Below are 26,790 nucleotides of genomic sequence, written 5' to 3'. Positions count from 1 at the left end.
CAGCATCACAGGGTGGGGAAAGAGGGGAATTAGGGAGGGGAAGAGGAGTTTTCCTTCTCCAAAGGCAGAGGGGGGTGAGAGAGCCACGGGTGGGGCTGATGGTGACAAAAACGGGGACCCTGTGCACTGGGGGGGTTCAACCACAAGAGATGCCCCAAAAACATCTTGGAGCTGGAGGTTAGTGTTGAGGGCTGGGAAAATGTCCCCACTGTTGGGAAAACCATCCAGCAACTCCATGGCCTTTTCTCCCCTCCACTCCCACCCTCCCTGGGGGCACAGGAGGCTCAGAGAGCCACAGGAGCAGAGCTGGACCATGGTCCATCCCAAATCCTTCCTGCCCCTCTCTGCTGTCCAACAGACCCTTGGGGCTGCCTCTGCTCATCCAAGGAAAGGCCAAGCAGGAGCCCAGCAGTGGCTTTGGCAGCAGCAGAGAGGAGTGGCCTCCAAATTCCACCCTGGCCATGCCACGGTCCAGCATGCCCTTCATCCCACACACCCGAATTTATCCAAGGAAAAACGAGAGAGGAGGGTGTGGAATAAATCAATATTCTGCTGCACATGGCAGCCCCACGATTTGGTCCCGATTTATTTACAGTTCTCACAGCTGGCTCTTGTTGTGCCCAAATTTAACCCCTGGAAGGCTTTGGAGAACGGGGATGTGCATCCCATGGGATGGGGGGAGGAGGGGGTGAACCTGTGAGGTAGTCATGTGATTCCACTCTGAACAGCAGGATTTATTGGAATTTGTTTCCAAGACGCCTTTTTTCCTCTTTTTTTTTGTTTTTTTTTTCCCCCATTTGATGGAATGGAACAGCTCAGGCTCGGTGGGACCAGCAGTCACCGAGCCCTTGTAGGATTTTGGAGAAGGGCACCACTGGTGATTCTGGGACACCAGACCTTCTGCAGTGGCTCTTTCACTGTCCCTCAGGTGGCTGGTCCTCCCAGACACACCTGAAGTCCAAATTCCTCTTGGAAGCAGAAATGGCAAAGGACACAACCATAAAAACCTGGCCAGGCAGGGCAGGTGCTCTCAGTGCTGGGCTGGCTGCCAGGAACAGGCTCAATGGGACACAGGTGACGCTTTTGTCACCTGCTGTCATGCTGCCCCTTGTTTAAGGGTGAGTTTGTCACAGATCTGTTCTTCTAGGCCCCCACAGAGACTGGGATTGTCACCCCAAGAACCCTGGGCAGGGCTCCTGGCACAGCACTGGTGGCACATCCATGGTCACACCATGGGGGACAGTGTCACATCCATGGCCATGCCATGGCACTGGTGTCACATTCATGGTTACACCATGGGGGACAGTGTCACATCCATGGCCATGCCATGGCACTGGTGTCACATTCATGGTTACACCATGGGGGACAGTGTCACATCCATGGCCATGCCATGGCACTGGTGTCACATTCATGGTTACACCATGGGGGGACAGTGTCACATACATGGCCATGCCATGGGACAGGTGCCATGTCCATGGTCACACCATGGGGGACAGTGTCACATCCATGGTCACACCATGGGAGACAGTGTCATATTCATGGTCACACCATGGCACTGATGGCACGCCCATGGTCACACCATGGCACCAATGTCACATTCATGGTCACACCATGGCACTGATGCCACACTCACGGTCACACCATGGGAGACAGTGCCATATCTGTGTCACCATGGCACCAGTGTCACTCCATGGGACAAGGTGCCACATCCACGGTCACAGTGTCACATCCACGGCTACGCCATGGCACTGTCCAAGAGAGTCCAGGTGAGACCTGTCACAGCCAAGCTGTCCCATCCTCCTGGGCCTCACCAAAGGGGCAAAACCCCTCCCAAAAGTCGAGCCACGTGGTCGCTCCTGAGTGACAAATAAATAGCGGGATTGCCGGGAGCAGGCCCTTGGGATCCCAGCTCCATGGGCCCGGTGCCACCAGGAGCCTCGTCAGGAGATCAATCTGCACTCAGGGCTCATCTCAAATGAGCTGGGCCCGTTCCAGTCTCTTGGAAAACCAGACAGAGTCGGGGCCAGGCTGGCAGGGGCTCTGCTGCTGCCTCGGTGATCGCGGCGTGGGGTCGTTCCTATGTACAGGCTCTCCCCTGGGAGGAGGGAAGAGTTTGAGCTGCTCTGGGAGAGGCAGGAAGGGAGGTGGCTCCTAATTCTGGTGTCTCTTCATGTGCAGGGCCAGGTGGTCGGAGCGGGAGAAGCAGCGGCCGCACGCCAGGCACTTGAAGGGTTTGGCGCCCGTGTGCTTGCGGTAGTGCCGGGTGAGCTCGTCCGAGCGGGCGAAGCGCCAGTCACAGCCTTCCCACGTGCACTTGTAGGGTTTCTCACCTGCCCAGGGGACAGCCACAGGTCACAGTCACAGAGCACAGGTCACAGGGCACGTGCCCAACCTCCCAAAAACACCCCCAGGCCTCTGGAGGTGCCCGGATCCTGTGGCACTGCCAGGGCTCCCCAGGGCGCACAGGGGTTGAGCTGCACCACACAGGTCTTGTCCCTCTTCTCCTCCTGCCCAGAGTCCCAAAAACACCCCCAAACGCTCCCAAAACCACCCCCAAACACCTCCAAAAACACCCCCAAACACCCCCAAAAACACCCCCAAAACAACCCCCAAAACCAGCCCCAAACACTCCCAAAACCATCCCCAAACACCCCAAAAACACCTCTGGGAGACACCCAATGTCCTTGGCACTGCCCAGAGTGCACAGGGGTTGAGCTGCACCACACAGGTCTTGTCCGTCTTCTCCTCCTGCCCAGAGTCCCAAAAACACCCCCAAACACCCAAAAAACACCTCTGGGAGACACCCAACGTCCTTGGCACTGCCCAGAGTGCACAGGGATTGAGCAAGGACCAAGCAGGTCCTGGCCCTCTTCACCCCTCCCACTTTGCCTTCTGGTGCTCCTCCAGTTGGGATTTTGGAGCGTTTCTGGTTAAAACCAGCTTGTAAATTAGGGGGGTGGTTTAAATAAAAAGGCAAAAATTCCTAAGGAAGGTGGGAGGCACCAGGAGGGAGACAGGGCTCTAAATCTACATTTCCATCTGAAAAATCTAAATTTTTTTGAAACCGCCATCCAATATTTGTGACTGCCCCATTCCTGGAAGTGCTCAAGGCTGGGTTGGATGGGGTTTGGAGCAACCTGGCTTAGTGGAAGACATCCCAAAAGGATCAGACAGCCTTTAAAGATCCCTCCCAGAGCCAAACCATTCCAGGATTCTATGACCTAATGCTCTACACCTCCGAGCGCGCCCTGCCAGTAACTCTGTACACAACCATTGTGTTTCCCTGCAGGCGTTCAGGTGATGTCACCTCTCCCCCTCCTTCCCAAACACACCCACTCCCACCCCAAACCCATTCATCCACCCAACCTTCCCAGCTGGGAACCGGGCTGGAAAAGCCCGCGGCCGCTTCCAGCCAGGCCACGGCGCTGAACCCTGCCTGCAGCCCTGTCCCCACGCAGGGCGTGGTGCTCTCAAATATTAGTGCTGCTCTTAACAGCCTGAACAAGCAGGCAGAGTTCAGGGAATGTGCTGACATCCCCGACCTCAAATATTTACCCTTTCCGGGGCCAATTGCCGGGCGCAGCGGCGCGGCGGGAGCGCACGTCCGCACGCAGCACGCATGCACGGGCATGTGTGCCCTGCCCTGCCCTGCTTCCAGGGATTCCTTCCTCCCCAGCAATCCCAGGGACACCTTCCCATCCTTCCAGGGAGCCTTTCCTCCCACGGGCTGCTCTATGGAACCAGGCGTTCCAGGGAATCCTGGAAGAGCTCGGCTTGGAAAGGACCGGAAAGTTCTTCCTGTTCCACCCTGCTCACAACGTGTTCCACCTACTTCCAGGGATTCCTGCATCAACTTCTAGGGATTCCTTCCTCTCCACACTTCCCAGGGAGCCCTTCCTCCCATGGGCTGCTCCATGGAACCAGGAGATCCAGGAGTTCCAGGGAATCCTGGAACAGCTCAGCTTGGAAAGGACCGGAAAGTTCTCTGTGTTTCACCCTGCCCAGAATGGGTTCTACCAACTTCCACGGATTCCTGCATCAGTTTCTAGGGACTTCTTCCTCTCCACACTTCCAGGGAGACCTTTCCCTGCTTCCAGGGAGCCCTTTGTCCCATGGGCTGCTCCATGGAATCAGGGAATCCTGGAACAGCTCAGATTGGAAAGGACCAGAAAGTTCTTTATTTTCCACCCTGCCCAGAATGGGCTCCACCAACTTCCAGGGATTCCTGCACCAATTTCTAGGGATTCCTTCCTCTCCACGCTTCCCAGGGAGCCCTTCCTCCCACAGAACCAGGGAATCCTGGAATGCCTTGGCTTGGAAGGGACTTTAAAGCCCATCTTCCCTAGACCAGGTTCCACTAGACCACCCCACTAGATCCAGTCCTATCCAACCTGGCCTCCAATAATTCCAGGGCTGGGAATGCCACATTTGGGCAGGGAAGTGAAATCAAGGTCTCCAGTGGATAAAACAGAAAAACGTGGATTCATGATCCTGGAGGAGGCAGAGCAGCACGAGCATGTCCTGCTCTTCCAAAAGCCCCTGGGTGCTGCCCCATGGGAAAGGGACGGGGATTTTTATGGCTCAGGTAAACACAGCACTTGCAGAGGGTTTATAAGGAGTTGGTGGGGATTTCATGGACTTGGGACATGCCAAGACAAAGGTAGGATTTCCCCAAAGGCAGGATTTGCCTCAAAATAGGATTTGCCCAAAAATAGGATTTACCCCAAGGCAGGATTTGGCCCAAAATAGATTTCCCCAAAGGCAGGATTTGCCAAAATCAAGATTTTCCCAAAAGCAGGATTTACCCCTCGCAGCCCCACATTGTCCCCTTCAGGGCCCCTGGCTGGGTCAGCCCCACCAAAGCCCTTTGCTTTCAGACTAATCTCCAGGACAGAAACCCAAAGTCTCCCATTGTCCCAGGATTTCCATTGTCCCAGGATTTCCATTGTCCCAGGAGCTGGCTGCCCCTCCCAGGCCAGCACGGCAGGGTGGGCTGGAACAAAGGATCCAGGGTGGCATTCCCAGCAGGAATAGAACAAAGGATCCAGGGTGGCATTCCCAACCCAGACAGGGACAAAGGATCCAGGGTGGCATTCCCAGCAGGAATGGAACAAAGGATCCAGGGTGGCATTCCCAGCCCCGACAGGAACAAAGGATCCAAGGTGGCATTCCCAGCCTGGGTCCCAACAAAGGATCCAGGGTGACATTCCCAGCAGGAATGGAACAAAGGATCCAGGGTGGCATTCCCAGCCCAGGGGTTTATGTTTAACCTCCCTGTGGCACCCAGGAAATGAGTGGTGGCTCCAGGAGAGGAAAACACCCAGCCCATGGCAACGGGAAACCACAAGGAAAGAGCTCCCAGGTCTGCCTTTCTCCGGCAGGGAATGGGAGAAGGGACATTTTAACCCTTTGGGTGATGGAGCTAAGGCAGGGTTTGGGGTGAGCTCTTGCTGTTGTAGCGAGGCCAAGGCTCCAAAGAAAATACTAAAAATTTTGGGTGCAGAGATCCTGGGCCAGGATTGTGGGGTGGTTCTGGATGGCATTCCCTGATTTTTGCTCATCCCACACCAGCAGCTCTCCTCCCTCACCTTTCCACCCTTCCCTCTAACAGCAGGGGAAGGAGATAAAACCACTTTGGATTTCCTGCCTCATTACTGGGAAACGTGGAAAAACCACTGAGTTTTCCTGGATTTCAAACCCATCCAAGTTTTCCTGGATGTGCCCAAATCGTGGATCCTGTCCTGGGTACAGACCTCCCGACAGAAGAGATATTTAATTGAATTTAATTTAATTTTAAAGCCCTGATTCCAGACTGTGATAAATCCCTATCAGCACCCAGCTCAGGGACAACATCCTTCCTGTTCCTTTTTTTTTTCCACCCCTTCCGTGCTGTTTTCCAGCCCCCTCCTCCCCAGCCCCTGCCAAAGAAATATCGTGGCTCAGGCACAAAGTGAAATTCTTTGTTTGAAGGGCTGATAAGGGGAGGAAGGAACGGAGCCAAGAGCCAGAACCAATTCCCAGCCGCAGAACGGGGTTTGGTCGTTGTTCATAAAAAAGAGAAGTGAACTCTGGGCCCGGCTTAATTGCCCTCAGTAAAGATCAGCCCTCCTATAAAAGAGATTTATGAGGGCACTGATGGTTCCTGGACTACCTGGGGATCTGATAACGTTTCAGGTATAATAAATGCCTTAATGAGGGCGCCGGGGCTTGAATGCAGAGAGTCACGGAGCTGGGATCAGCCAAATGGAGCTGGGATCAGCGCTGGGGACCAGCCTGGGGAGCTGGGATCAGCCAAGTGGAGCTGGGATCAGCCAAGTGGAGCTGGGATCTGCTCTGGGGACCAGCCTGGGGAGCTGGGATCAGCCAAGTGGAGCTGGGATCAGCCAAGTGGAGCTGGGATCTGCTCTGTGGATCAGCCCAGGGGAGCTGGGATCAGTTCTGGGGATAAAAATCTCTTTTGTTTGACACAATGAGATGCCCTGGTCTCCTCTGAGATCCTAAACCTGCAACTCAACCTTCCTGTAGGATCAGTAGGATCAGCCCCAGGTAAGATTTGGGACATTTCAGTGTGACAAAAAAATCGAAGAATCAAAGAACAGATCAGGACGGGAAGGATCTTAAAGCTCATCTTGCACCACACTAAATCCCACTGTCCCAGGCTGCTCCAACCTGGCCTTGGACAATTCCAGGGATCCAGGGGCAACCACAGCTGCTGTGGGAATTCTATTCCAGGGCCTGGCCTCCCTCCCAGGCAGGAATTCCATCCCAACACCCCCCAGTCCCTGCCCTGGAGCTGCCCTTACCTGTGTGAGTCCTCTGATGCGCCTTCAGGTGGGAGCTCTTGGTGTAAACCTTGGAGCAGCCTGCAAGGGCAGAAAAAACCACAATTTCCCAGTGAGAAAGGGAGCCTTGATCCAACAAACTCTGATATTTGAGGGGAGGGCCGTGCAAATAAGCCTGGCTTGAGCTCAGACTAACACCTTCTCCTGCCACCCATGGGAGTTGTGCTGGGAATTAATGGGGGAAGAGTCAAGCACAGAGGTTCAACCCCCTGATTCCACCAGCAGGATGAAAAATCTCAATTCTCCCTCATTTCTGGCTCTGTGCTACCCTGTCTCTTTGGGCTCCAGCCATACCTGATATCACTTTGCACTTTATTTTTTTTTCCCGTGGGCTTTGGAACAGTCCTGGCCCAGCAGACATGCTAGAAATGTTCCAGGAAGCAGGAAACAGCCAGGGACAGTCACAACTTGGCTTCCAGGTGCCAGAACAGAGCCAGGGGGAAGTGTTTTCACAAGACCAGCATGAACAGGTTCCATCAAAGACAGGGTTTAACAGAAACAGTGACTGGGGAAAAGTTCCAACAGCGGGTGCCTCTAAACGAGTCAGGCTTAATTCCTCTAAGTTTCATTTGGATAAAGTTTAAGGAAGCCTCTGGTGCCCTTCTGGCCCTGCTGCTTTGTGTTTTGATGAGGACATTCAAATAGGAATTTGAATTTTTATGACGTGCACAAGCAGGGCATGTTTTTAATCCCAGTGTTTCATCCCAGCCCAAAGGAGCCTCTTGCCCAGGACCAGCCTCGGTCCCATCCTGCTCAGGTGGGGCAGGAGCTGCTTCTCCCCCCTTGGCAGCAGGACAAGGGCTGGTGGCCCCGTCCAGTTCTGCTTCTGGGCTCTGAACCTTTGGCAATCCCTCAAATTCGGGACAGAGATCATGGGATCCTGGCATGGTTTGGGTGGGAAGGAACCTCAAAGCTCTTCCCATCCCACCCCTGCCATGGCAGGGACACCTTTCACTGTCCCCAGTGTCCAGCCTGGCCTGGGACACTGCCAGGGATCCAGGGGCAGCCACAGCTGCTCTGGGAGTTCCATCCCAGCCAGGAATTTCTGCCCAAAATCCCACCCATCCTTGCCCTGAGGCAGTGGGAGCCATTCCCTGTGTCCTGTCCCTCCATCCCGTGTCTCTCCAGCTCTCCTGGAGCCCCTTCAGGCCCTGGAAGGTTCTGGACAAGGGGTTTGCAATCAGGTCTCCCATGTTGATCTGGTTCCAGGTGTGGAATCTCCAAGCCAAATCAGTTCCTCACTCAGAGCAGATTGTGAGAATTCCTTCCCATTATTCCTGACTGGAGTCACCCCCTGCTGAACCCTCCATGGATCCCTGCTCCATCTCTGCATCTACACACCCAGGGTTTATTCAGCACAGAGTGGGAGAGTGGGTTTTTTTCAGTTGTGTTTTGTTGGTTTTGTTTTTTTTTTCACCACAGACCAAAATCCTGCTAAACCCAGCTTTGCCTTGGTGCAAATCCTGCAGGATGAGCCTCTGAGCAGTCAGACATGAGGAATCTGTCTCAACTCTAATTCCAGTTTTCATATTCTCACCATAACCAGAAGGTAAAAAATAAAAAAATCCAGCACAAGCCATCAACCACTGGCAGCTTCTGGCTCAGAAAATCCCTGATGCACAGGATGCCAGAGAGTGGGAAGGTGTAAGCACACAAAGATCTCTCAGCCTGTCCTGTTCTTCTGCAGCTCCTGGCACCATGGCTGGGGACAGAATGTGGATTCCATGGAAAGAGCCCACAAATCCCACAGGAGGCAGCTGGGAAGTAACTTTCCTCATCCACAAACCCCAAAACTGTTTGCTAGTCCACAACAGGGAATGTGGGAGGTGTGTCCTGGCTCCAGGAGTGGCGATTTCCCAGCCCTCAGATGGGATCTCACTGGGATCTCCCCATGGGATTTGCATCCCTGGTGTGTCTCATGGAATCCCAGACTGCTTTGGGTTGGAAGGGAAACTCATCCCATTCCACCCCCTGGGCAGGGACACCTTCCACTGTCCCAGGCTGCTCCAAGCCCTGTCCAGGGGGCATTTCCAGGGATCCAGGGGCACCACAGCTGCTCTGGGCTGATCCAGCTTGAGGGCTTGGAGCAAACTGGGACAGCGAAGGTGTCCCTGGCCATGGCAGGGGGTGGCACTGGGTGATCCCAGGGGCAGATTCCCAGGAGCAGATTCCTAAATTCAGATTCCCAGGCACAGATCCCTAAGTTCAGATTCCCAGGGGCAGATTCCCAGTGGAGATTCCCAAATTTAGATTCCCAGGGGGAGATCCCTAAGTTCAGATTCCCAGTGAAGATTCCCACGAGCAGATCCCTAAGTTCAGATTCCCAAGGGCAGATCCCCAAGTTCAGATTCCCAGGAGCAGATTCCCAAACTCAAATTCCCAGGGGCAGTTTCCTAAATTCAGATTCCCAGTGCAGATTCCCAGGAGCAGATCCCTAAATCCAGATTCCCAAATCCGGATTCCCAGGAGCATCTCTGCCTTTGCAGGACCTCTCTGCCTTGCTGAGCTGCTTTTACCAGAGGACAAAGGGAGAGGGGAGGGGACAAAGCATCAACCACACCGTGCTGGTGGCACCAACCTCTTCTACTCCCCGCCCTTCCCTGGGGCTGCATCCACAGCTCCACCCCAAAAGATCCCAGATTATGCCCCCTGGAGGCTCCCTCCCACCCTCGGAGTGCCCAAATCCCCCAAATCCCCTGTGGGCACACCTGGGTAGTCGCAGTGGTGGATCCTCCTCTTCTCCAGCTCGGGGTTGTTGCGCCGGTTGTACTTGGGGGGTTGCATCACCATGTGCCCCTGGGACAGGCCCCCGACCCCATTGGGGACCGGGGGGATCTGGGACGACTGGACCAGCTTCAGTCCAAAGGTGGCTTCGTAGGAGGGCGGGGGGGAGATGGTGTTGATGAGCTCGGGCTGGTTCTCGGGGCTGCCAGGCTGCGAGTTGGGGGGCGAGGGGGGCAGAGTCACCCCCGGGGCGGGGTAGAACTGCCCGGGGATGTTCCCAAAGCTTCCCTGTCCCTGAGGCACGTGCGGGTACTGCTTGAGGGGCCTGTGTGGCACGCTGGCCACGGAGCCCGTGGCCATGGTGACCCCGCTGAGGCAGCTGATGGCCGTGGTGCTGCTGGAGGAGGACGCCAGGCTGGGCATGTCGGGCATCTGGAAGAGCTGGGGCTGCTGCGGGTGGGCGGGCAGGGGCATCTCCGCCGCCATCTCCTGCTTGACAAAAATGTTATTGACGGCCACGGACTGGGGCATGCTGAACACGCTGGTGAAATCGGGCAGGGTCTGCGTGGAGGAGGACGAGCAGGGCTGCGAGAAGCCGGTGCCGGGCTCGGTTTTGATCGGAGGGAAGGCAGCCACGGGTTTGGGGGGCCGGTAGAGCCCCGTGCGCAGGTGGGTGGTGTCGGGCAGGATGACGTTGATGTTCACGCTGTAGGGTGTGGAGCTGGGTTTCTCTGTGGAGAAGAACTCATCCACCACCGAGGCGCTCTCCCGGCGGTACTTCTTGTCCTGCAGCATGGGCACGGGCGGCGCCTCGCTGGACAGGTACTTGTCCATCTCGGAGCGTGCCTGCGGCAGAAACACCACACGGGGCTGGGAAAGGTGAGACTGACACCCAGAGTTCACAGGATTCACACAATCACAGAATTCATATAATCACAGAGTTCACAGGATTCACAGAATCACAGAATTCACAGAATTCACAGAATTCACACAGTTCACAGAATTCACACACTCACAGAATTCACACACTCACAGAATTCACAGAATTTACAGAATCCCAGAATTCACAGAATCACTGGGTATGAAGGGAACTTCAAGTTCATCAAGTCCAACCCAACCCTAACACCTCAACTAAACCATGAGTGCCACATCCAGGCTTTCTTAAACACATCCAGGGATGGTGACCCCACCACCTCCCCAGGCAGTAATTTGAGTATTTTATCACTCTTTCCATTAAAAACTTTTTCCTAATATCCAATCTAAATTTCCCTTGGTGCAGCTTGAGGCTGTGTCCTTTGCTTCTGTCAGTGCTGCCTGGACAACCCAACCCCAGCTGAGCACAGCCACCTTTCAGGGAATTACAGATTGACAAGGTCACTCCTGAGCCTCCTTTTGTCCAGCTAAACAACCCCCAGCCATTCCTCACTTGTGTTCCAAGCCCCTCACCAGCCTGGCTGCCCTAAAGCCAGCAGGAAATGGAGGAACAGCCCACGAACAGCCCAGAACCTGAGCTGAGGTGATTTATCTCCGGCTCTGACTCAGCCAGGCTCCTCAGGGCTGAATCAGCATCCTCTGCCCCACTTCCCCCCTCCCTATCTCCCTGATAACAGCAGGAGAGGATGCAGAAATCAAACCTGATAAAGGCAAGCAAGGTTTGGGTACAAAGCTTTGACATGAGCAGCAGGAGTGAGCTCCAGGAAAGGGATGGATCCAGCCCACCTTGGACAGGCTCTGGTCTCCTTTAACCCCAGCAGCCTGAGCAGTGGTTTGCTCTGGGACAGCCTCTCTAATGAGCTGAGGAATTCTAGGACAGCATTTTTAATTAATTGGGAATAATTTGGGTCTAGAAATCAAAGTGGTGTTGCCACTAATTCACCTAAAACAGGAACATTCCTGCCTCACCTGGGCAGTGACTCAGCCCTGGCCCAAGCTTTGGGCTAGCTCTGGTTTTACAGAGCTGTTTTTACAACCTCCAAGCTACCAGAAGCTCTGGCTCTGGTTCTTTCCCCTCCTGATTCCTGCCTGCTGGAACTGGATCCAGGCCCACAATCCAGCACAACTGATGGAGCAATCCTCGAGGAAATTCATCCCCTGGCGCCGCATGACTCAGGTTCTGCTCACTGCATTTGCAGATCCCAGCTCTAAAGCTCTTGTGCAGAGCTCCAGCCCTCAGTTACGTGGTTCTGCAAGTGTCAAAGCTCTCATTCCTATGGAGAGCAGCTGGAAAAGCACCAGGATTCCCTGGCAGAGCCTGGAGCTGAGCTCAGCCCACGCCCTGAGCCGAGCTTTCCAGCCCTGAACTGTGTCACCACGGTGCCATGGGCCAAAGTCAGCCCTGCTACCTCAGGCTCTGAACAAAGCTGGGTGGCAGCCAAGAGATTTCCTCTTTGCCCTTTCCAGGGAAGGGATCAAGGAGCTTCCAGCTCACTGCAGGAGCCTTTGCACCTCTGGGAGCCGTGCTGGTGACACATGGCTGAGCTGGCTGTCACCCAGGCACGGGGACAGGCACAAATCCACCCTTGGAGGAGCTCAGAGAGGCCAGGCTGGCACTGGGGTGTGCACAAATCGTGCTGGGAATCCTGCAGGATCAGGGAATTGTTCCCTGTGGGAAAGATCTCTGAGGGCAGTGAGTCCAACCATGGACTTGTCTGTTCTCATCCGATGTGGGGTGCTGAGAGTTCCTGTCCTGGTTTGAGGAAGCTCAAACAGCCCCTCTGGAGAGGGAACTCTTACTTGGGCAGAGCCTAAATCCTGATTGTGTGACCTGTGGAACCATGGAATGTCCCAGAGTGGAAAGGATCCACAAAGATCCCTGATCCTGCACAGACCCAGCAATCCCACCCAGACTGACCAAACCCTCCTGGAGCTCTGTGGGGCTGTGCCCATTCCCTGGGAGCCTGGCAGTGCCCAGCACCCTCTGGATGAGGAATCTTTCCCTGATATCCATCCTGACCCTCCCTGGCACCCCTGCAGCCATTCCCTGTGTCCTGTCCCAGGTGCTGCCCCTCCCTTTTTACCCCAAGGCATCTGCAGATGCAGGGAAAGGACTCAGAGAGCTCCAAGCCCTGCTCCCTCCCTCTGTCCAAGACACCACAACATTTTTCAGTGATGAAGCACAAGACAATTAAATAAAAATGTTCTGATTTAACTCCTGAGCCGGTATTAGCTGTGCCAGTTCGATTTGACAGAAGAGGTGCTAACCCCAGATAAAAACCAACAGATCACAGAGATGTGAAAAAAGAGAAAAGCCATAAAATACAATGGGTTGGGTTGGTTAAAAGGGATATTGCAAGTCTGGGGGCCAGCCTTGGGCACTGCTGGTAGCCAGGCTGGCACAGGGCACGTTCCCAGGGAGCCAGCTCGCCCCGGACAGCTCGGGATGCCGAACATTCCTGAGCCGTGATGGGGCAGTAGCAGGGGCAGGGAAAGGGCTGGGTGACTTTCCCTTCCACACTTGCTTATCTCCAGCATTTCACTTTCTCACCTCCAGTTCCCACAGGGGAGGTCCTGCTGCCCCAGGAAAAGAAATGGGGCAAAAAAATAAAGGATCCCACAGAGGGCCTTCCTTGGGGTGCCTTATGGAGCTTGTATCCCCAATTTTCTGTTCTGTTGGAATATTGGGTTCTGCAGATTTAAGACCTCATTCAGAGTTTTTCTGCCAATTTTGCCCTAAACCAGGGCAGAGTTCTTGTTTGGTGTCACCCAACCTCCCTTCCTCCAGTGCCTTGGGGATTTCTGTGTTTTCTCCTCCCAACAGGAGCAGGAGAATGAAGGGGGAGGATTTAAGGGAAGCCACTCACCTCACCTCCAGGATTTCAGGGAATTTAGGATTCCCCTAAAGAGATGTAAGGGAATTTAGGATCCCCTTAAGGGATTTAAGCGAAATCACACACCTCCAGGCTTTAAGGGAATGTAGGATTCCCCTAAAGGATTTAAGGGAATCACCACTCACCTCCAGGATTTGAGGAAATTTAGGATTCCCCTAAAGGATTAAAGGGAATCACCACTCACCTCCAGGATGAGCGGGGGCATCCTCTGGTCCATCCTCATGGGGTGCAGCTGTGGAGGCAGGGCTGGGTTAGTAGGGTGTCCTGCCACCCAAAAAATCCCCCAAATTCCCCTGGCCAGGGGGGCCAGCACCCCCAGAGCCCCCCCAAAATCCCCTCTGGCAATGATGTCTCCTCCCACCCCATACCCCATGGCATGGGTGTAGCTTGCCCACTATGGTTTTATGGTTGCCCACCATGAGCTGATGGTTGATCCCCATGGTTTGTTGTTTGCCCATCATGAGCTGATGGTTGCCCACAGGGGGTTGATGGTTGCCCATGACAGTTGGGGCCTGTCCAAGGAAGAACAGGGAAGCCTCTTTGGAAAAAAGAGATGGGAAGTGCAGAGCTCTCCTGAGGAAACTGAGGCACAGCACTGCATTGATCAGCCCTGCATTGTTCACCTCTGCATTGATCAGCCCTACAATGATTACCCCTGCAGTGATCAGCCCATCCCTTCCTCCAGGCAGGGAATGAACAATTCCCTGGCTCTTTTTGGGAAGGACTGAGCTGACCCCACACAGGATCAGTTCTCAGGGTGCTCAGCTCATCCCAGCAGTGCACGAGGTGTGAGCTGATGGGGAAAGGCTCCCAGATGAAGAACCAGCAGGTTTTCAGTGGGATCATGGCCCAGTTTCCCTGCAGTCCCTGGAGACCAGGATGGGGCAGGAGGCACCAGACACCACCAAGGGCAGGGCACAGGCTGCAGCAGGCACCACAGAACCAAGGGACAGCAGCTCAGGGAAAAGAGGAAACACCCAGAAACCTTCTGGGAGTCCAGAGGGATTGGGATCACTCACAAAATCCCACAAGGATTTGAGTTGGGAACCTCAAAGCCCCCTTTTCCTGTCCCAGGGTGCTCCAGCCTTGGACACTGCCAGGGATCCAGGGACAGCCTCAGCTCCTCTGGGAATTCCATCCCAGCACCTCCCCACCCTCCCAGCCAGGAATTCCCTCCCAATATCCCACCCAAACCCACCCTCTTTGATTTCCAGCCATCTTTATGTGTCTAGGAAGGCAAAGCCAACAAGAAACTCCTCTCACTCAGCCAAAGCACTGAATTTCAGGGGAATTTTCCCCCCAAAGTCACCCAAGTTTGATCCTGGAGAAGCAACTCCTCAACTTGGCAGAGAAAGAAAAGCTGAATGAAACCCAGAGAAGGCACAAAGCAGCACTCCAGTAAGGCCACTGGACACCAGTTTGTGTCACTGGACCAGCAGTGTTCCATCCAGCACACCCAGACCTGGTGGCCAAAATTCCCAAAAAAGCCAAAAGCCAAAAAAGAGGAGCAGCCCCTGGGAGGGCTGGAGGATGTGAAGCCCCCAGCCCCAGTAAAACCAGGACAGCAATGCCCTCCCACCTCTCCAGGGTGGATTTTCCAGGGCCAGCATTTTCCAGTGGCTCACAGGGATGGACACGAGCCTCTCCACCCCTGGCAGCTCCCAGAAATCCTGCAGGAGCCTGGGATTTCTCCTGGATCAGATGTCCCAGCCTGGGGGAGCCGTTATCAGCACAGAGATCGATCCAAGCAGAGTCCAACACAAACAGTTCTTGGCAGGCCCCAGATAAACCCGGATTAACCACAGGGAGCTGGGGCTGGGACGTGGCTGTCCCCTGCTTAAACACCTCCTAATCTGCAGGTGACAAGTGACAATGGCCCCAGGAACATCAGGAGGGAGCAGCAGGGGAAGCAGGGTGTGCTGAGCAGGCAGCACCTCTGAAGGTGGCCCAGGGAGGGGCTGGGGGTGCCAGGGGCTCACTCCTGCCTGGCCACAGCTCCCATCCCAGCTCCCAGACTGGAGATCCCTTCTCAGCTGGATATAGACTCCTGCTCATCCCCAGCGTGGTGCTGTCACTGTTTCAAAGAGATTTGGGGACAGGAGAGCAAGAAAAACGTCACCTGTGCCCGTGCTGGGCAGCCAAGAGCATCCAGCATCAGAGGGGTGAGGAACTGCTGGAATAAATCCAGAGGAATCCACAGAATTGCTGCAGGGCTGGAGCCAGGCTGGAGAGCTGGGGGTGCTCACCTGGACAGGAGAAGGATCCAGGGAGAGCTCAGGGTCTGAGGGGGCTCCAGGAGAGCAGGAGAGACAAGGGATGGAGGGACAGGACACAGGGAATGGCTCCCACTGCCACAGGGCAGGGATGGAGGGGATTTTGGGCAGGAATTCTTGGCTGGGATAGAACTCCCAGAGCAGCTGTGGCTGCCCCTGGATCCCTGGCAGTGTCCCAGGCCAGGCTGGAGCAGCCTGGGACAGTGGAAGTGTCCCTGCCCAACCTAAAGCATCCTGGCACTGACCCTGTGACAGTCCCAGTGCTCCTGCATCCCCCCACACAGGACAGGCTCACACAGAGCTGCTGCAGCTCCTGACAGCTCTTTCCTCCCCCAGGATCGCTGTGGCCCATGAGGAACAAAGCACTCCCAGCACAGACAGGCACTGGGAGAGCCTGGGGGGCTGGAGGCACAGCGAGCCCAGCCCAGGCAGCCAGGTGGGCTGGGGACATCCCTGGGGCTGTGCCACCAGTGCCTCTCTCACCCTCATCCTCTGCTCCTTCCAACACTCCTGCCTGAAGTGAGGAGCCGGGAAATTTGCCCAATCCAATTACACTGGCCACAGGAATAATGGAAGGGATTGTTCCCTGGGAGGGTGCCCAGAACAGCCCATGGAGCTTGGATTGGGACTGGAGCAGCCTGGGGTGGTGGAAGGTTGAGGTTGGGTGATCTCTCCAACACAAACACTCCATGGCTCCAGGATTCTCTGATGTGGGGGCTCAGGGAATGGGGGGGGACGTGACTCAGGGAATAGGGGACAGGACATGACTCAGGGGGAATGGGGGACAGGACACGGCTCCAGGGAATGGGGACACTGTCCCCAGGGCACAGGTGTGGCACAACGGTCGTGCCACAGCCCAGCCCGGCTCTTTCTCCTCCGTGCACCTGCACGAAAGTGCAGCCTCCAAGGGAATCAGCAAACAATGGGCAGGATAATCATCAATCAACCCCCCTGGCACGGCGCTGGCAGTGCCCCTTCACAGGCTCACTTTATAAATAGCCTGTATTTATATCCAGATTTGGTTCAATATCAGCATTTATTGTCTCCTGGTTAAATATTGACCTGGGTAAATATTTGTTCCTCTGATCATTTGGGTTTGATACCGACCTGGATCGACGTTATTTTTCTGTTTGTTCCTCAAGTCTCCTGGAACTCTCTGTGAAACGGGATTAGCAAAGAAAGCCCCGGGACTCTTCCTTTCAAGTGCCCAACGTTTGGCTGCTGTAAACAACAAAGCCGTGTCCCAGATGGAATCTGAGCTCCCATGGGAATGTGCAGGGCCCAGGGAGGCCTCACTCAGCCCCACAGGGGATCAGAGCTGCCCTCGAATTCGTGGATTATTTGGGTTGGAGAACACCTCCAAGGTGATGGAGTCCAAGGTTCCCATCATCCACTCCAGACTTTTCCCCTTTTCCTGCCTCAGTTCCCTGCCAGACCCCATCCTGCCCAAAGCTGAGCAACCCCAGGATGCGACCCCAGCCCCCAAACCACTGATGGAATTCCATTCATCCTCCAGCTGTGCGCCCATGGGTGGCCCAGGAGATGGGCAGGGTTACCCCAGAGCAGATAATGACTTCCCAGGAAGCAGGGAGGTTGGGAATCTCCATGCAGGCAGCCCCACTCCCAGACCTGCTGGCTGTGTTTGCAATCCCCTCCCTCAGGCGGCTGATAAAGGCTCCCACAGAGGCAATCCAGCTCAGGTATTTATCACCGGGATCATGCCACAATCCCCAAGGCCAAGGGAGCCGGGAAAACACCCTCACCCAACTGCAAGGTCAAGGGGCTGCACGAGGAGCAGCTGGGAACAGCGAGGAGAAACCTTTCCAAAAACAAAGCCATAAAGGGACTGAAAAATAACAAAACCTTGGAGACACCAGGGAAGGAGAAGGGGAAGGACACAGGAGCATCTCCAGATGTGAGGGTGGGGGACCCAAGTTGATTTTGGGGTTGGATCCCCATTTTTGGGGTTGGATCTCCATTTTTGGAGTAGATCCCCATTTTTGGGGTTGGATCCTCATTTTTGGAGTAGATCCCCATTTTTGGGGAAGATCCCACCTCTGCAAGGCCCCCAAGAGCCACATGAGCCCTGGATGGGGCTGAAGGAAGGTGGGAGTCAGGAATGGCCTCTCCCCTCTCCCATCAGTGTGAGGACAACTCTCAGGGCATGGGAAGGGAGCACACAAGGATTTCAGGAAGTTGGGCCTGCAGAGCTTTCAGGATATTCCCATTCCATGATTTCTGAGCTCACCAAAGCTGAGGTGAAGCCCCTGAAAGGCAAAGGAGGTTTTCCAGCAGAGCCAAGGGGAACTTTTCCCTCCAGGCTCTTTGGGATCGAGCAGGATGATTCCTGCGCCAGCCCCTTGGATGGATTTTTGGGAAAAATGAAATTATTTCATGTCATTTCAACTGCTGGAAGATGGAGAGCCTTGGAGCTACTCCAGCCTCAGCCAAACCACAGAACCCTGGGTCACAGGGGCACAAATCAAATTCAAACTGGGTTTGGAATTAGCCAGGAGCAGGGGCCCCCCTGCAGCTCCACTGCTCCTTCTGGGCTCAGCTCCACCCCAGAACTGACCCTTGGGTGTCACAATCCCCAGGATGACCTGGACAAATTCACCCAGCTGTTCCTGGCCACTGGGACTGAGCTTTTCAGTTCAGTCCCTGCCCCAGGAGTGAATCCCAGCAGCTGGGGAGGATCCCTGGGAACTCCAAAGCCTCTCCCACAGCACCTTCCCAACCCCCAGGATTACCTGGGCGAATTTATCCAGCTGTTCCTGGCCACTGGGATTGAGCTTTTCAGCTCCCCCAGTCCCTGCCCCGAGTCCTGAACGTGCTGTAGGAGCAGCCTTGGAGCTCCCAGGGATCCTCCCCAACCGCTGGGATTCACTCCTGGGGCAGGGATGTGGAACTGGGAGGCTCAAAGGCAACCCCAGTGGCCAGGAAGAGCTGGATGAATTTGCCCAGGTCATCCTGGGGTTTGGGAAGTGCTGTGGGAGAGCTCCCAGGGTGGGGGGGATTCACTGTGCCCGCCTCCCCCTCCTCTCCAAGGCACATTCCCAGGGGATGACAATGGAATGAGTCACTGGCTGCTTGCCGGGGCTTGTGGAGCCCTCCTGGCATCCAGATCCCGTCCAAGAGACCACAAATCCTGTTACAAATCCTGTTCTTCTCAGAAAAACCATGGGGCTGACCCCGGACAAGGTCAGGTTTGAGGTGCAGACAGCAAATCCCCCCATCCCTGTGCCCCAACCTCCCAGAGCAAGAAGATCCAAAACGGGGGGGGGAGACTGGAGCAGGTCCTGTCCCCTGATTAAATCAGGGGGATTTCATTCCATGAATTTCATGGAATTGTGGAGTGGTTTGGCTTGGAAGGGATTGTAACCATCACCTCATCCCACCCCCTGCCATGAGCAGAAATCCAGAATTCCCTCCAGCCCCAAACCTTCCACCCAAACCCTCCCTTTCCACGTTTTCCCTGTGCATAAAGGAATCCCCAGTTGCTATTAATTAGGCCAATAACAGCTCCCAGGAGAAGGCTCCGAGCCTGGGGAAGCTCCAGAGGTAGAATTTGGGAGCCTGGGCATTGCCACTGGGATCCCTGAGGGGATGGCAAACCCCAAATTCATGGGTTTGAGTTCCTCCCACACCACACAACCACAAAACCCCCAAATATTGGAAGCTGCCCGGAACAAAACGTTCAGAAACGTTTTGGAGGAGAAGCTGGGGAGATGCCCTGATTGCCCCAACAAATTTGGGGCTTCTCCACAGTTTAGAGAACATCAAACCTGCTCATTGTGAGGAATTTTAATATATCAGTTTTAGCTCCCTGAAACATCCCTGAGGAGCAGCAAAATGATGATTTTGTGGAGACAACATTAAAATATTTGGGGTACAACTAAAAAAAAACCCATGGGTGGGTGGGCTGGAGAGAATCCACATCCTCTGGCCTCTCCAGGATGGGCTCAGAGATAAATTAGCTCAGGTGGGAGTGATCTGATGAGGGATGGATAGTACCCTGGTTTTGGCATCTGATAATATCCTGGATTTTGGGATCTGATAAGGGATGGATAACATCGTGGATTTTGGGATATGATAAGGATAGATGATATTCTGGATTTTGGGATTTGGTAAGGGGTGGATAATACCCTGGTTTTGGGATAAGGATGGGTAATACCCTGGTTTTGGGATGAACCTGTGTTTTCAGAGCAGCCTCACTGGGATGAATTCCTTGCCATTCCCTTCTCCTACTTGCACTGAAAATCCTACAAAGAGCGAGGTCCTGAAATGCATTTTAATACTTGCAAATCCTGCCCTGGGTGGGACCTCGAAGGTCCCTCCCCACCACGCCGAGGAAACAATAATTTTCCAAGAATTCTCGCATCATTTCTGAACTCAATGAAAGATTCTTTGTTCGACTTTCCAGCCGGGCTCGAACGGGGCTGGAAGCTCTTTGATGTGGTAAACAGCCCGTGGGGTTTTTTTTGGAGGGTTTTTCATGCTAGCTCAAGTTCTGAGAACATCTGAATTGTAAACACGAGCTCTCCAATGGCCGGAGCCCGGCGGGACCCTGTGACTGCGGGAATTCTCCAATGGAGCACGGAGCAAAGCAAACACTGCAATCGGGCTCACAAGGCGCTCGTGAGTGCGATTATTTGCAGTGGATGGGTTGGATAAAAGAACTCACTGGAGCAGGGCAGGAGAACAAAACAGCGCCGGGAGGTGACCGAACAGGTTTGAGAGAGGAGGGGAAAACTCCCAAACAATCACACACAAACCAGAAATGCATTCCCCAAAGCCCGGGCGGCGAGTCCAGGTGATGAGCTTTGCTTTGAGAGGGAAATCCGCTCGTTCCCTCCTTCTCCAGCTTTCCAAAAAAGCAAAAAAAAAAAAATTAAATACCAACCCAGCAGGCGCTTTTCCAGCTCACCCAAGCGGAGGTCGCAGGGAGGAGGACGAGCAGGCACACCTGGAATTTTTTGTCCCCTTCCCTCTCTCCCCTCCTTGCTCAGCCAAAGTTCCCGAGCAGAACAATCAGCCTTTGTCCCACCAGCAGCTCAAAGTTCGGCCACAGCGATTCCATGGAGCTGTTCCATCCTGCTCCTCCTTCCATCCCTCTCCTCCTTCCATCCTGCACCCACCTGGTGCCTCCAGAAAAATAAAATAACCAATATTGTGGATAAATTTGCCGGGTTTTGGCCTGCTGGTTTTATCCAGAGCTGCCATGGGAGCAACCCCTGGCACAAGCGATTCTCTCCTGAGGGTTTTCCTGCACAATCAGAGGGATAAATGGATCCTTCCGGGGCATCTGTCCCAATTCCCTGCCAGGCACCTGCCAGGCACGAAGCCCATCAGACTGCAAACCCAAAAAACACTGGGATCAGCTGATCCCAAAAAATACAGAGGGAAGGATCCCTCCTTCTGGAGATCCTCATGTGAGGCTCCACCAGCTCCCAAACCCATCCCTGTGCCAGAGGTGTTCCCATTCCTCATGGTCAGGATTTAATTTCCCATCTCTCCCACCCCATTCCTGCACACCCTGGAGCCCTCAGGGCTCCCAGCACTGTTTGGAAATGGATTTTTCACACTTCTGTGGAATTTCTGAACTCTTTTCCAAAGCCTGGAGGATCCCCAAGGCAGGGAATTCTCCCCAAGCATCTCATTCCAGATCCAGAGCAAAATTCTAGTTTTCTTTCCAGAAAAGCCAAATTTATCCCCTGCTGCAGCTCCTGAGATCCCAAAGAAATGAATCATCCCCTGGGAGCTGTGCAGGGCACTCCAACACCTCTCCGAAAAAATAAAATAAATTTATGGAAGGCAGGATTTATTGATTTATGGAAGGCAGGACTCTCCTGGCCCTGACCAGGACCCAACTGGGCTGTGCAAGGCACAGGAGCACCAAGGGCAGGAAAAGCCACCCCTGCCCCAAGGGACAGCCACCCTCAAGCCAGCACAGCCACATCCAGGACAAGGACATGGCACAGAGACAGAGCAAAAAAACTGGAGCATTCCTAAAAATGCTGGATCCAGCTTCTCCTGTGATCCAGAAGCAAAATCCCTGCCAAGATCAAGCCAGGGATCTGCACTTCCACCCTGTTCCACCCTGCTCCACTCTGTTCCACAGCTCTTCCCCGCTGCTGGAAGGGTCTGGGAAGTGCCAGGAAAAGCTCTGGGAACTTTCCTGATGTGTCCAAGCACTCCCAGATGCTGGAGATGCTTCATTCTTCCTGATCCCCCCTAGCCCAGAGGGAGCCAAGGACAGGAGGGGAATCCCATGGGGCAGGAGTTGGGATCAGGGGTACAAAGGGACCCCTTTGCTGCTGTTCCTCAGCCTGCAGCCGAGGAAAATCCCTTTCCACACTCATCAGCATCTTCCTCGTTTCCCACTGAGCCTCAGCCCCACCACAACTGCCCTGGGGCCTGGCACAGGCAGCAAGGGGTTAAAGCCAGGGGTTTGTCCTTCAGAGCCTCCAACAGCAGAATTCCCATTCTCCCAGAATCTCCAGTTTGGAGGAGCCTGGAGGAGCCAATTCCTGCCCTGTCCTTCCCTGGGTGATCCCAGGATGTTTCTCCACCCCCAGGTGCCTGGGAATGCTGTGGGACCCAAGTGGGAACAAGGAGGAATCCCCCAGGATCCTCAATCCTCCAGGGAACCCGACAGCCACACAGGGGGATCAGCTCCTCCTCTCCTGAAATGTTGCCTGGATGTGCCTTACAACATCATCATTATTATTATTATTATTATTATTATTATTTTCTCCAGTATCAGCCCCTGGAGATTTAAAGAGGAGAATACCTTTTCTGGCTGATCTGACTCAATTCAGGAAGGAAAAGTCCTTTTCTCTCACAAGCCCTTTTCTCTGGTTTTTTTCTTTCTTTTTTTTGTTTTATTTGGTGTGGGGTTTTTTGGTTTTGGGTGGTTTTTTTGTTTTTTGTTTTTTGTTTTTTTTTTGTTGGAAAAGCCAAGGAAAGGGAAAAACTGATTGGAAATTCCACAAAGGATCTGTTTCCACCTGAGCCAGATCCAATAAATTTTTTGACAGCAAAGAGCTCCCACCTAAAAAGCAATTTCAGAGGGATATATGGCAATGGGACTTTGAAACCACAGGGACAATTTGATCCTGACTCTTCCCCGAGCTGGGGCAGCCCGAGCAGCGGGAATTGCCTGAGCTGGAGCCTGACAGGTCACAGCCTTGAGCAGCAGCCGTGTCAAAGTGATAAAAACCCTCTGGAGCAGAGCAGGGCCCTGCAGCCTCTCCCAGCCTCCAGCCACAGCTCCCAAAACTCCAGGAATCCGTGGGGAAAAGGGACCAGGGCATGGAAAACTCCTCCTGGGTGGGTTTGGGGATCATGGGGGGTTTGAGGATCCCTGAGTGGGTTTGGGGATCAGAGGAGGGTTTGGGGATCATGGGGGGTTTGAGGATCATGGGATCTGCTCAGCTGCTGTCCCAGGATCCCCACGGCCCAGAAAGGGACACCAGGGGTGTCCCCACGAGGGGGACAAGAGGTGTCTCAGGGAAACCACGACCACACTGCCCCACTGGCCACAGCCTCACGGGCCACAGCCACGCTGCTGCGTCCCACCCAAATGGAAAAAGAGAAAAGCCAAGCTCACCCTGTCCCAGCCCATTTTGGGGGGAGGTTTGGGGGAAACCTGACAGCTTTTCCCCCCTGAGATAATCCCCAGCTTTCCAAGAGCCACCACCCAGCTCTGATCCAGGAGATCCCCAAACCCCACAGGGGAAGGAGGAACAGCTCCCCTGTTTGAGATCTGATCCAGCTGACCCCAAACCCCACAGGAGGAGCAGGAGCACCCAGGGGAGGCTCCCCTGTTTGACCCCATAACACCAGCACTGCTGATGGACCCTGGATCTCCAGGAAATCCAGAGATGGAGATGCTGCCTTCTGTGGGACAGAGCCCCAAAATGAACACTGGTGACGTGGGGACAAAGCAAGGACACACAGCCCCAAACCCTGGGGGTTTTGGGGTAGCAGCAGCCGGGATTGGGGTCCCTGGGGGTCCCTGGAGCTGGGCCCTGGAGCGTTCCCGCCCGGATCAAAATGGCGCTGGGGCTGTGGGGCTCGGGGTTAATCATTACCCGAGCACCCCACACCCCACAGAGCGGGAAAAGGGGGAAACCACAGCTCCAGGGTGGGGCTGGGCCTGCCTCACCCTGCTTCCCACCCGGAAAAGGCTGCAGGATCTGCTGGTGGCACTCAGAGCCTCGTCCCCACAGCCGGGGTGGGCCTGCAGGACATCCCAAATCCAGGTTTTTATCTCGGGGGAATGCTGCCAGGGAATCTCGAGGAGCATTCCTTCCCCGCCGTGGTGGCGAAGAAATACAGAGAACGAAATCAAATGGAAAATAAAGTCCTGTTTTCCGTCCAGCACGCAATCCTAATCCCAAAATCCTTCCCAGTGGGAGAAGCCCTGGACACACCCTGGCCTGCCAACGCCAGGGGACAGGGATTGAGCCCTGGGGTGGGAACAAAACCCACCAGGGAGATTTGAAGGCACACAGGAGGCAAAAAAAAAAACCCAAACCAAAATTCCCAAACGAAACCCAACACGCCCAGGAGAAAACCCAGCGGAGGGGGAAGCGGGAGCCGACAAAGCCACGGAGGTGTCGCAGCAAAAAAAACAAAAACAAAAAAAAACAAAGCAGAACCGAGCCCAAATGCTGAGGTTTGGGGAGGCTCCGCACACCTGAGCGGGAGGAACGGCCCCGTCCCAGCTCTTACCTGTGCCAGGTCGGGAGGGTTCTCCAGGGCTCGGGACGGGGTTTTGATGTCCTCGAACACCGGGGTGTCCTCGTGGGGGTCCCCGGACATGCTGACGGGTTTGAGCGGTGCCAACACCGCCGCGTCCGCCAGCCCGCTGCTCATCCCCCCGCGCGGGGACGGGCCCGGCCCGCAAAACGGGAAAACGGGGAAAAAGGGGGGAACGAGGAAAAGAAAAGGAAAAAAAAAAAAGCCCTGAGGCGAGCAGGAGCGAGCTGCGCTGGTGGAGGCCGGTGCCGGGTCGGGAAGGCTTTACCTGGCCGCGGGAGGAGGAAACGCCAACCTGGAGCGGCGCAGGGTGCGGAGCCAATCAGCTCCAGCAGGACAGCGAACGTAAAAGGGAGAGAGGAGTTCGGGGATCCCACACCCCGCGATTCGGTCCCGATCCCAGCCGGGGAGCTCGGGAAAATCCCACACCCCGGGATTCAATCCCAAACCCAGCCTGGGAGCATCCACACCCCGGGATTCAATCCCAAACCCAGTCTGGGAGCTCCCACACCCTGGAATTCGATCCCAAACCCATCCTGGGGGCTCGGGGAGCTCCACACACTGGGATCCAATCCCAAACCCAGCCTGGGAGTTCCCACACCCCGGGGTTCAATCCCAAACCCAGCCTGGGAGCTCCCACACCCCGGGGTTCAATCCCAAACCCAGCCTGAGAGCTCCCACACCCCGGGGTTCAATCCCAAACCCAGCCTGGGAGCTCCCACACCCCGGGATTCAATCCCAAACCCAGCCTGGGAGTTCCCACACCCTGGGATTCGATCCCAAACCCAGTCTGGGGGCTTAGAAAAATCCCACACCCTGGGATTCAATCCCGGTCCTAACCTGGGGGCTCAGGGAGCTCCACACCCTGGGGTTCAATCCCAAACCCAGCCCGGGGGCTCAGGGAGATCCCACAGCCCGGGATTCAATCCCGATCCTAACCTGGATGTTTGGGGATCCCACACCCCGGGATTTGATCCCAAACCCAACCTAGAAGCTCCAGCAGGGAATATGGGAAGTTCCCATACCCCAGGATTCAATCCCAATCCCAATTTGGGAGTTTGGGAAGCTCCCACACCTCAGGATTTAATCCCAAACCCAGCCCGGGAGCTCAGGAAACTCCCATACCCCGGGATTTAATCCCAATCCCAAACCCAACCTGGGAGCTCAGCACTCCAGGACTCAAATCTCAACCCCCAGCTCTGTCACCAGGGATCTCAGGAAGTTCCCACACACCAGGATTCAATCCCAATCCCAACCAGGAGCTCTGTCACCAGCCATGAACCCACACACAGTTCAGGAAGATCCCACACCCAAGGATTTAACCCCAATCCCAAACTCTGTCACCAGCTGTGATCCCACACAGAGCTCAGCAAATTCCAGCACTCCAGGATTTAATCCAAATCCCAATCCCAAACCCTGAGCCCTTCCAGGAGCCTCAGTTCCGAATCCCAAGGCCTGGAACACCCCCCAGCCAGGCCACTGTCCCCAAACTGAGTCCCCTGCACTGAAACAAGAGGGATATTTCAGGGTTTTTTTACAGACATGGGTATTTTCCAATGAGAAAATGCCATTTTTTCCATGAATGGGTCAATTTTGCATAAAAAATAATTTTGAGAGGAAATTCCTGCTTGCTCACACTTCTCATTCCCAGGGAGAAAAAGTGAAGGATCAAAAATTAAAAGGATCAAAAATCAAAGGGAAGGATCAAAAACAAAAGGGATGGATTGGATCAAAAATAAAAGGGATGGATTGAATAAAAAATAAAAGGGACAAACCCTGAAGGAAAAGAAAAGCAACAGTTGGAAAACACAGACAGGTAGGAGGGCCCAGGGTTCATGTGGAGACACCAGGCAACTGTGTTTGGGAAGGAGTGTAGAGATCCAGAGATACAAGGGGATAAAAATTACCTTTCTGGCAAAGAATTTAAAAAACAAAGCTGTTCTGCTCCAGATAATCCAGCCCCGACTGCCCCCAGCCCCTCCCCAAGGCACAGTCTGGATCCTCCCCCTCTCTGTGTTCACAGCCCCAGATTCCCCACTCCCCTGGTGTCCCGGGATCCCACACAGGCAGGGATGCTGCTGTCACCACCTTGGGGACATCCCCGCAGCTCCAGGGGACCACAGGAGCAGGGGATGGAAGTGAGGTGGAGGGCAAGGCTGCTCTAACCCCCTGGCCAAAGGGAGAGCAGTCAGGGAAGGGAATTCCTCTTCTCATGGGATTCCTGCCACTCCAGGAGCTCAAAGCAGAGGCTTGGTGGTGTCACGCCATCCCAGGGACCAAAATCATCATCGGGGGGGCTGAGCATCCCAGAGAGCAGAGTTGCTTGAGCCCTTGGGAGAGCAAACACGGGAACAGGGT

The 26,790-nt window shown here is 54.7% G+C and overlaps 1 protein-coding gene across 1 annotated transcript; it reads right to left on the bottom strand.

Moving 5' to 3' along the window:
• Window positions 1–2,151: 2,151 nt before the first annotated feature.
• LOC117003118 (Krueppel-like factor 5) lies at window positions 2,152–24,507 on the bottom strand. Its single transcript, XM_033072784.1, has 5 exons — window positions 24,406–24,507; window positions 13,578–13,625; window positions 9,551–10,412; window positions 6,804–6,863; window positions 2,152–2,330 (listed from the first exon to the last, which is right to left on the bottom strand). Exons 1-5 carry the CDS (start codon window positions 24,493–24,495, stop codon window positions 2,152–2,154), a joined length of 1,239 nt encoding a protein of 412 aa, XP_032928675.1. The 5' UTR covers window positions 24,496–24,507.
• Window positions 24,508–26,790: the final 2,283 nt, after the last annotated feature.

This window comes from Catharus ustulatus, chromosome 14 (genome assembly GCF_009819885.2).
Source record: "Catharus ustulatus isolate bCatUst1 chromosome 14, bCatUst1.pri.v2, whole genome shotgun sequence".
In the NCBI taxonomy this organism is placed as follows: Eukaryota; Metazoa; Chordata; class Aves; order Passeriformes; family Turdidae; genus Catharus; species Catharus ustulatus.
This window is presented reverse-complemented; position numbering and strand designations above follow the sequence as displayed.

What these genes read in the sequence shown, in the direction of transcription:
- LOC117003118 (XM_033072784.1), bottom strand. Translation starts at nt 24,495, where the DNA reads ATGTCCGGGGACCCCCACGAGGACACCCCGGTGTTCGAGGACATCAAA. An exon ending in TGCCCCCGCTCATCCTGGAG is followed by an intron (nt 10,413 to 13,577) that starts GTGAGTGGTGAT and finishes TTTCTGCCGCAG; the next exon opens with GCACGCTCCGAGATGGACAA. An exon ending in CCACCACTGCGACTACCCAG is followed by an intron (nt 6,864 to 9,550) that starts GTGTGCCCACAG and finishes CTGCCCTTGCAG; the next exon opens with GCTGCTCCAAGGTTTACACC.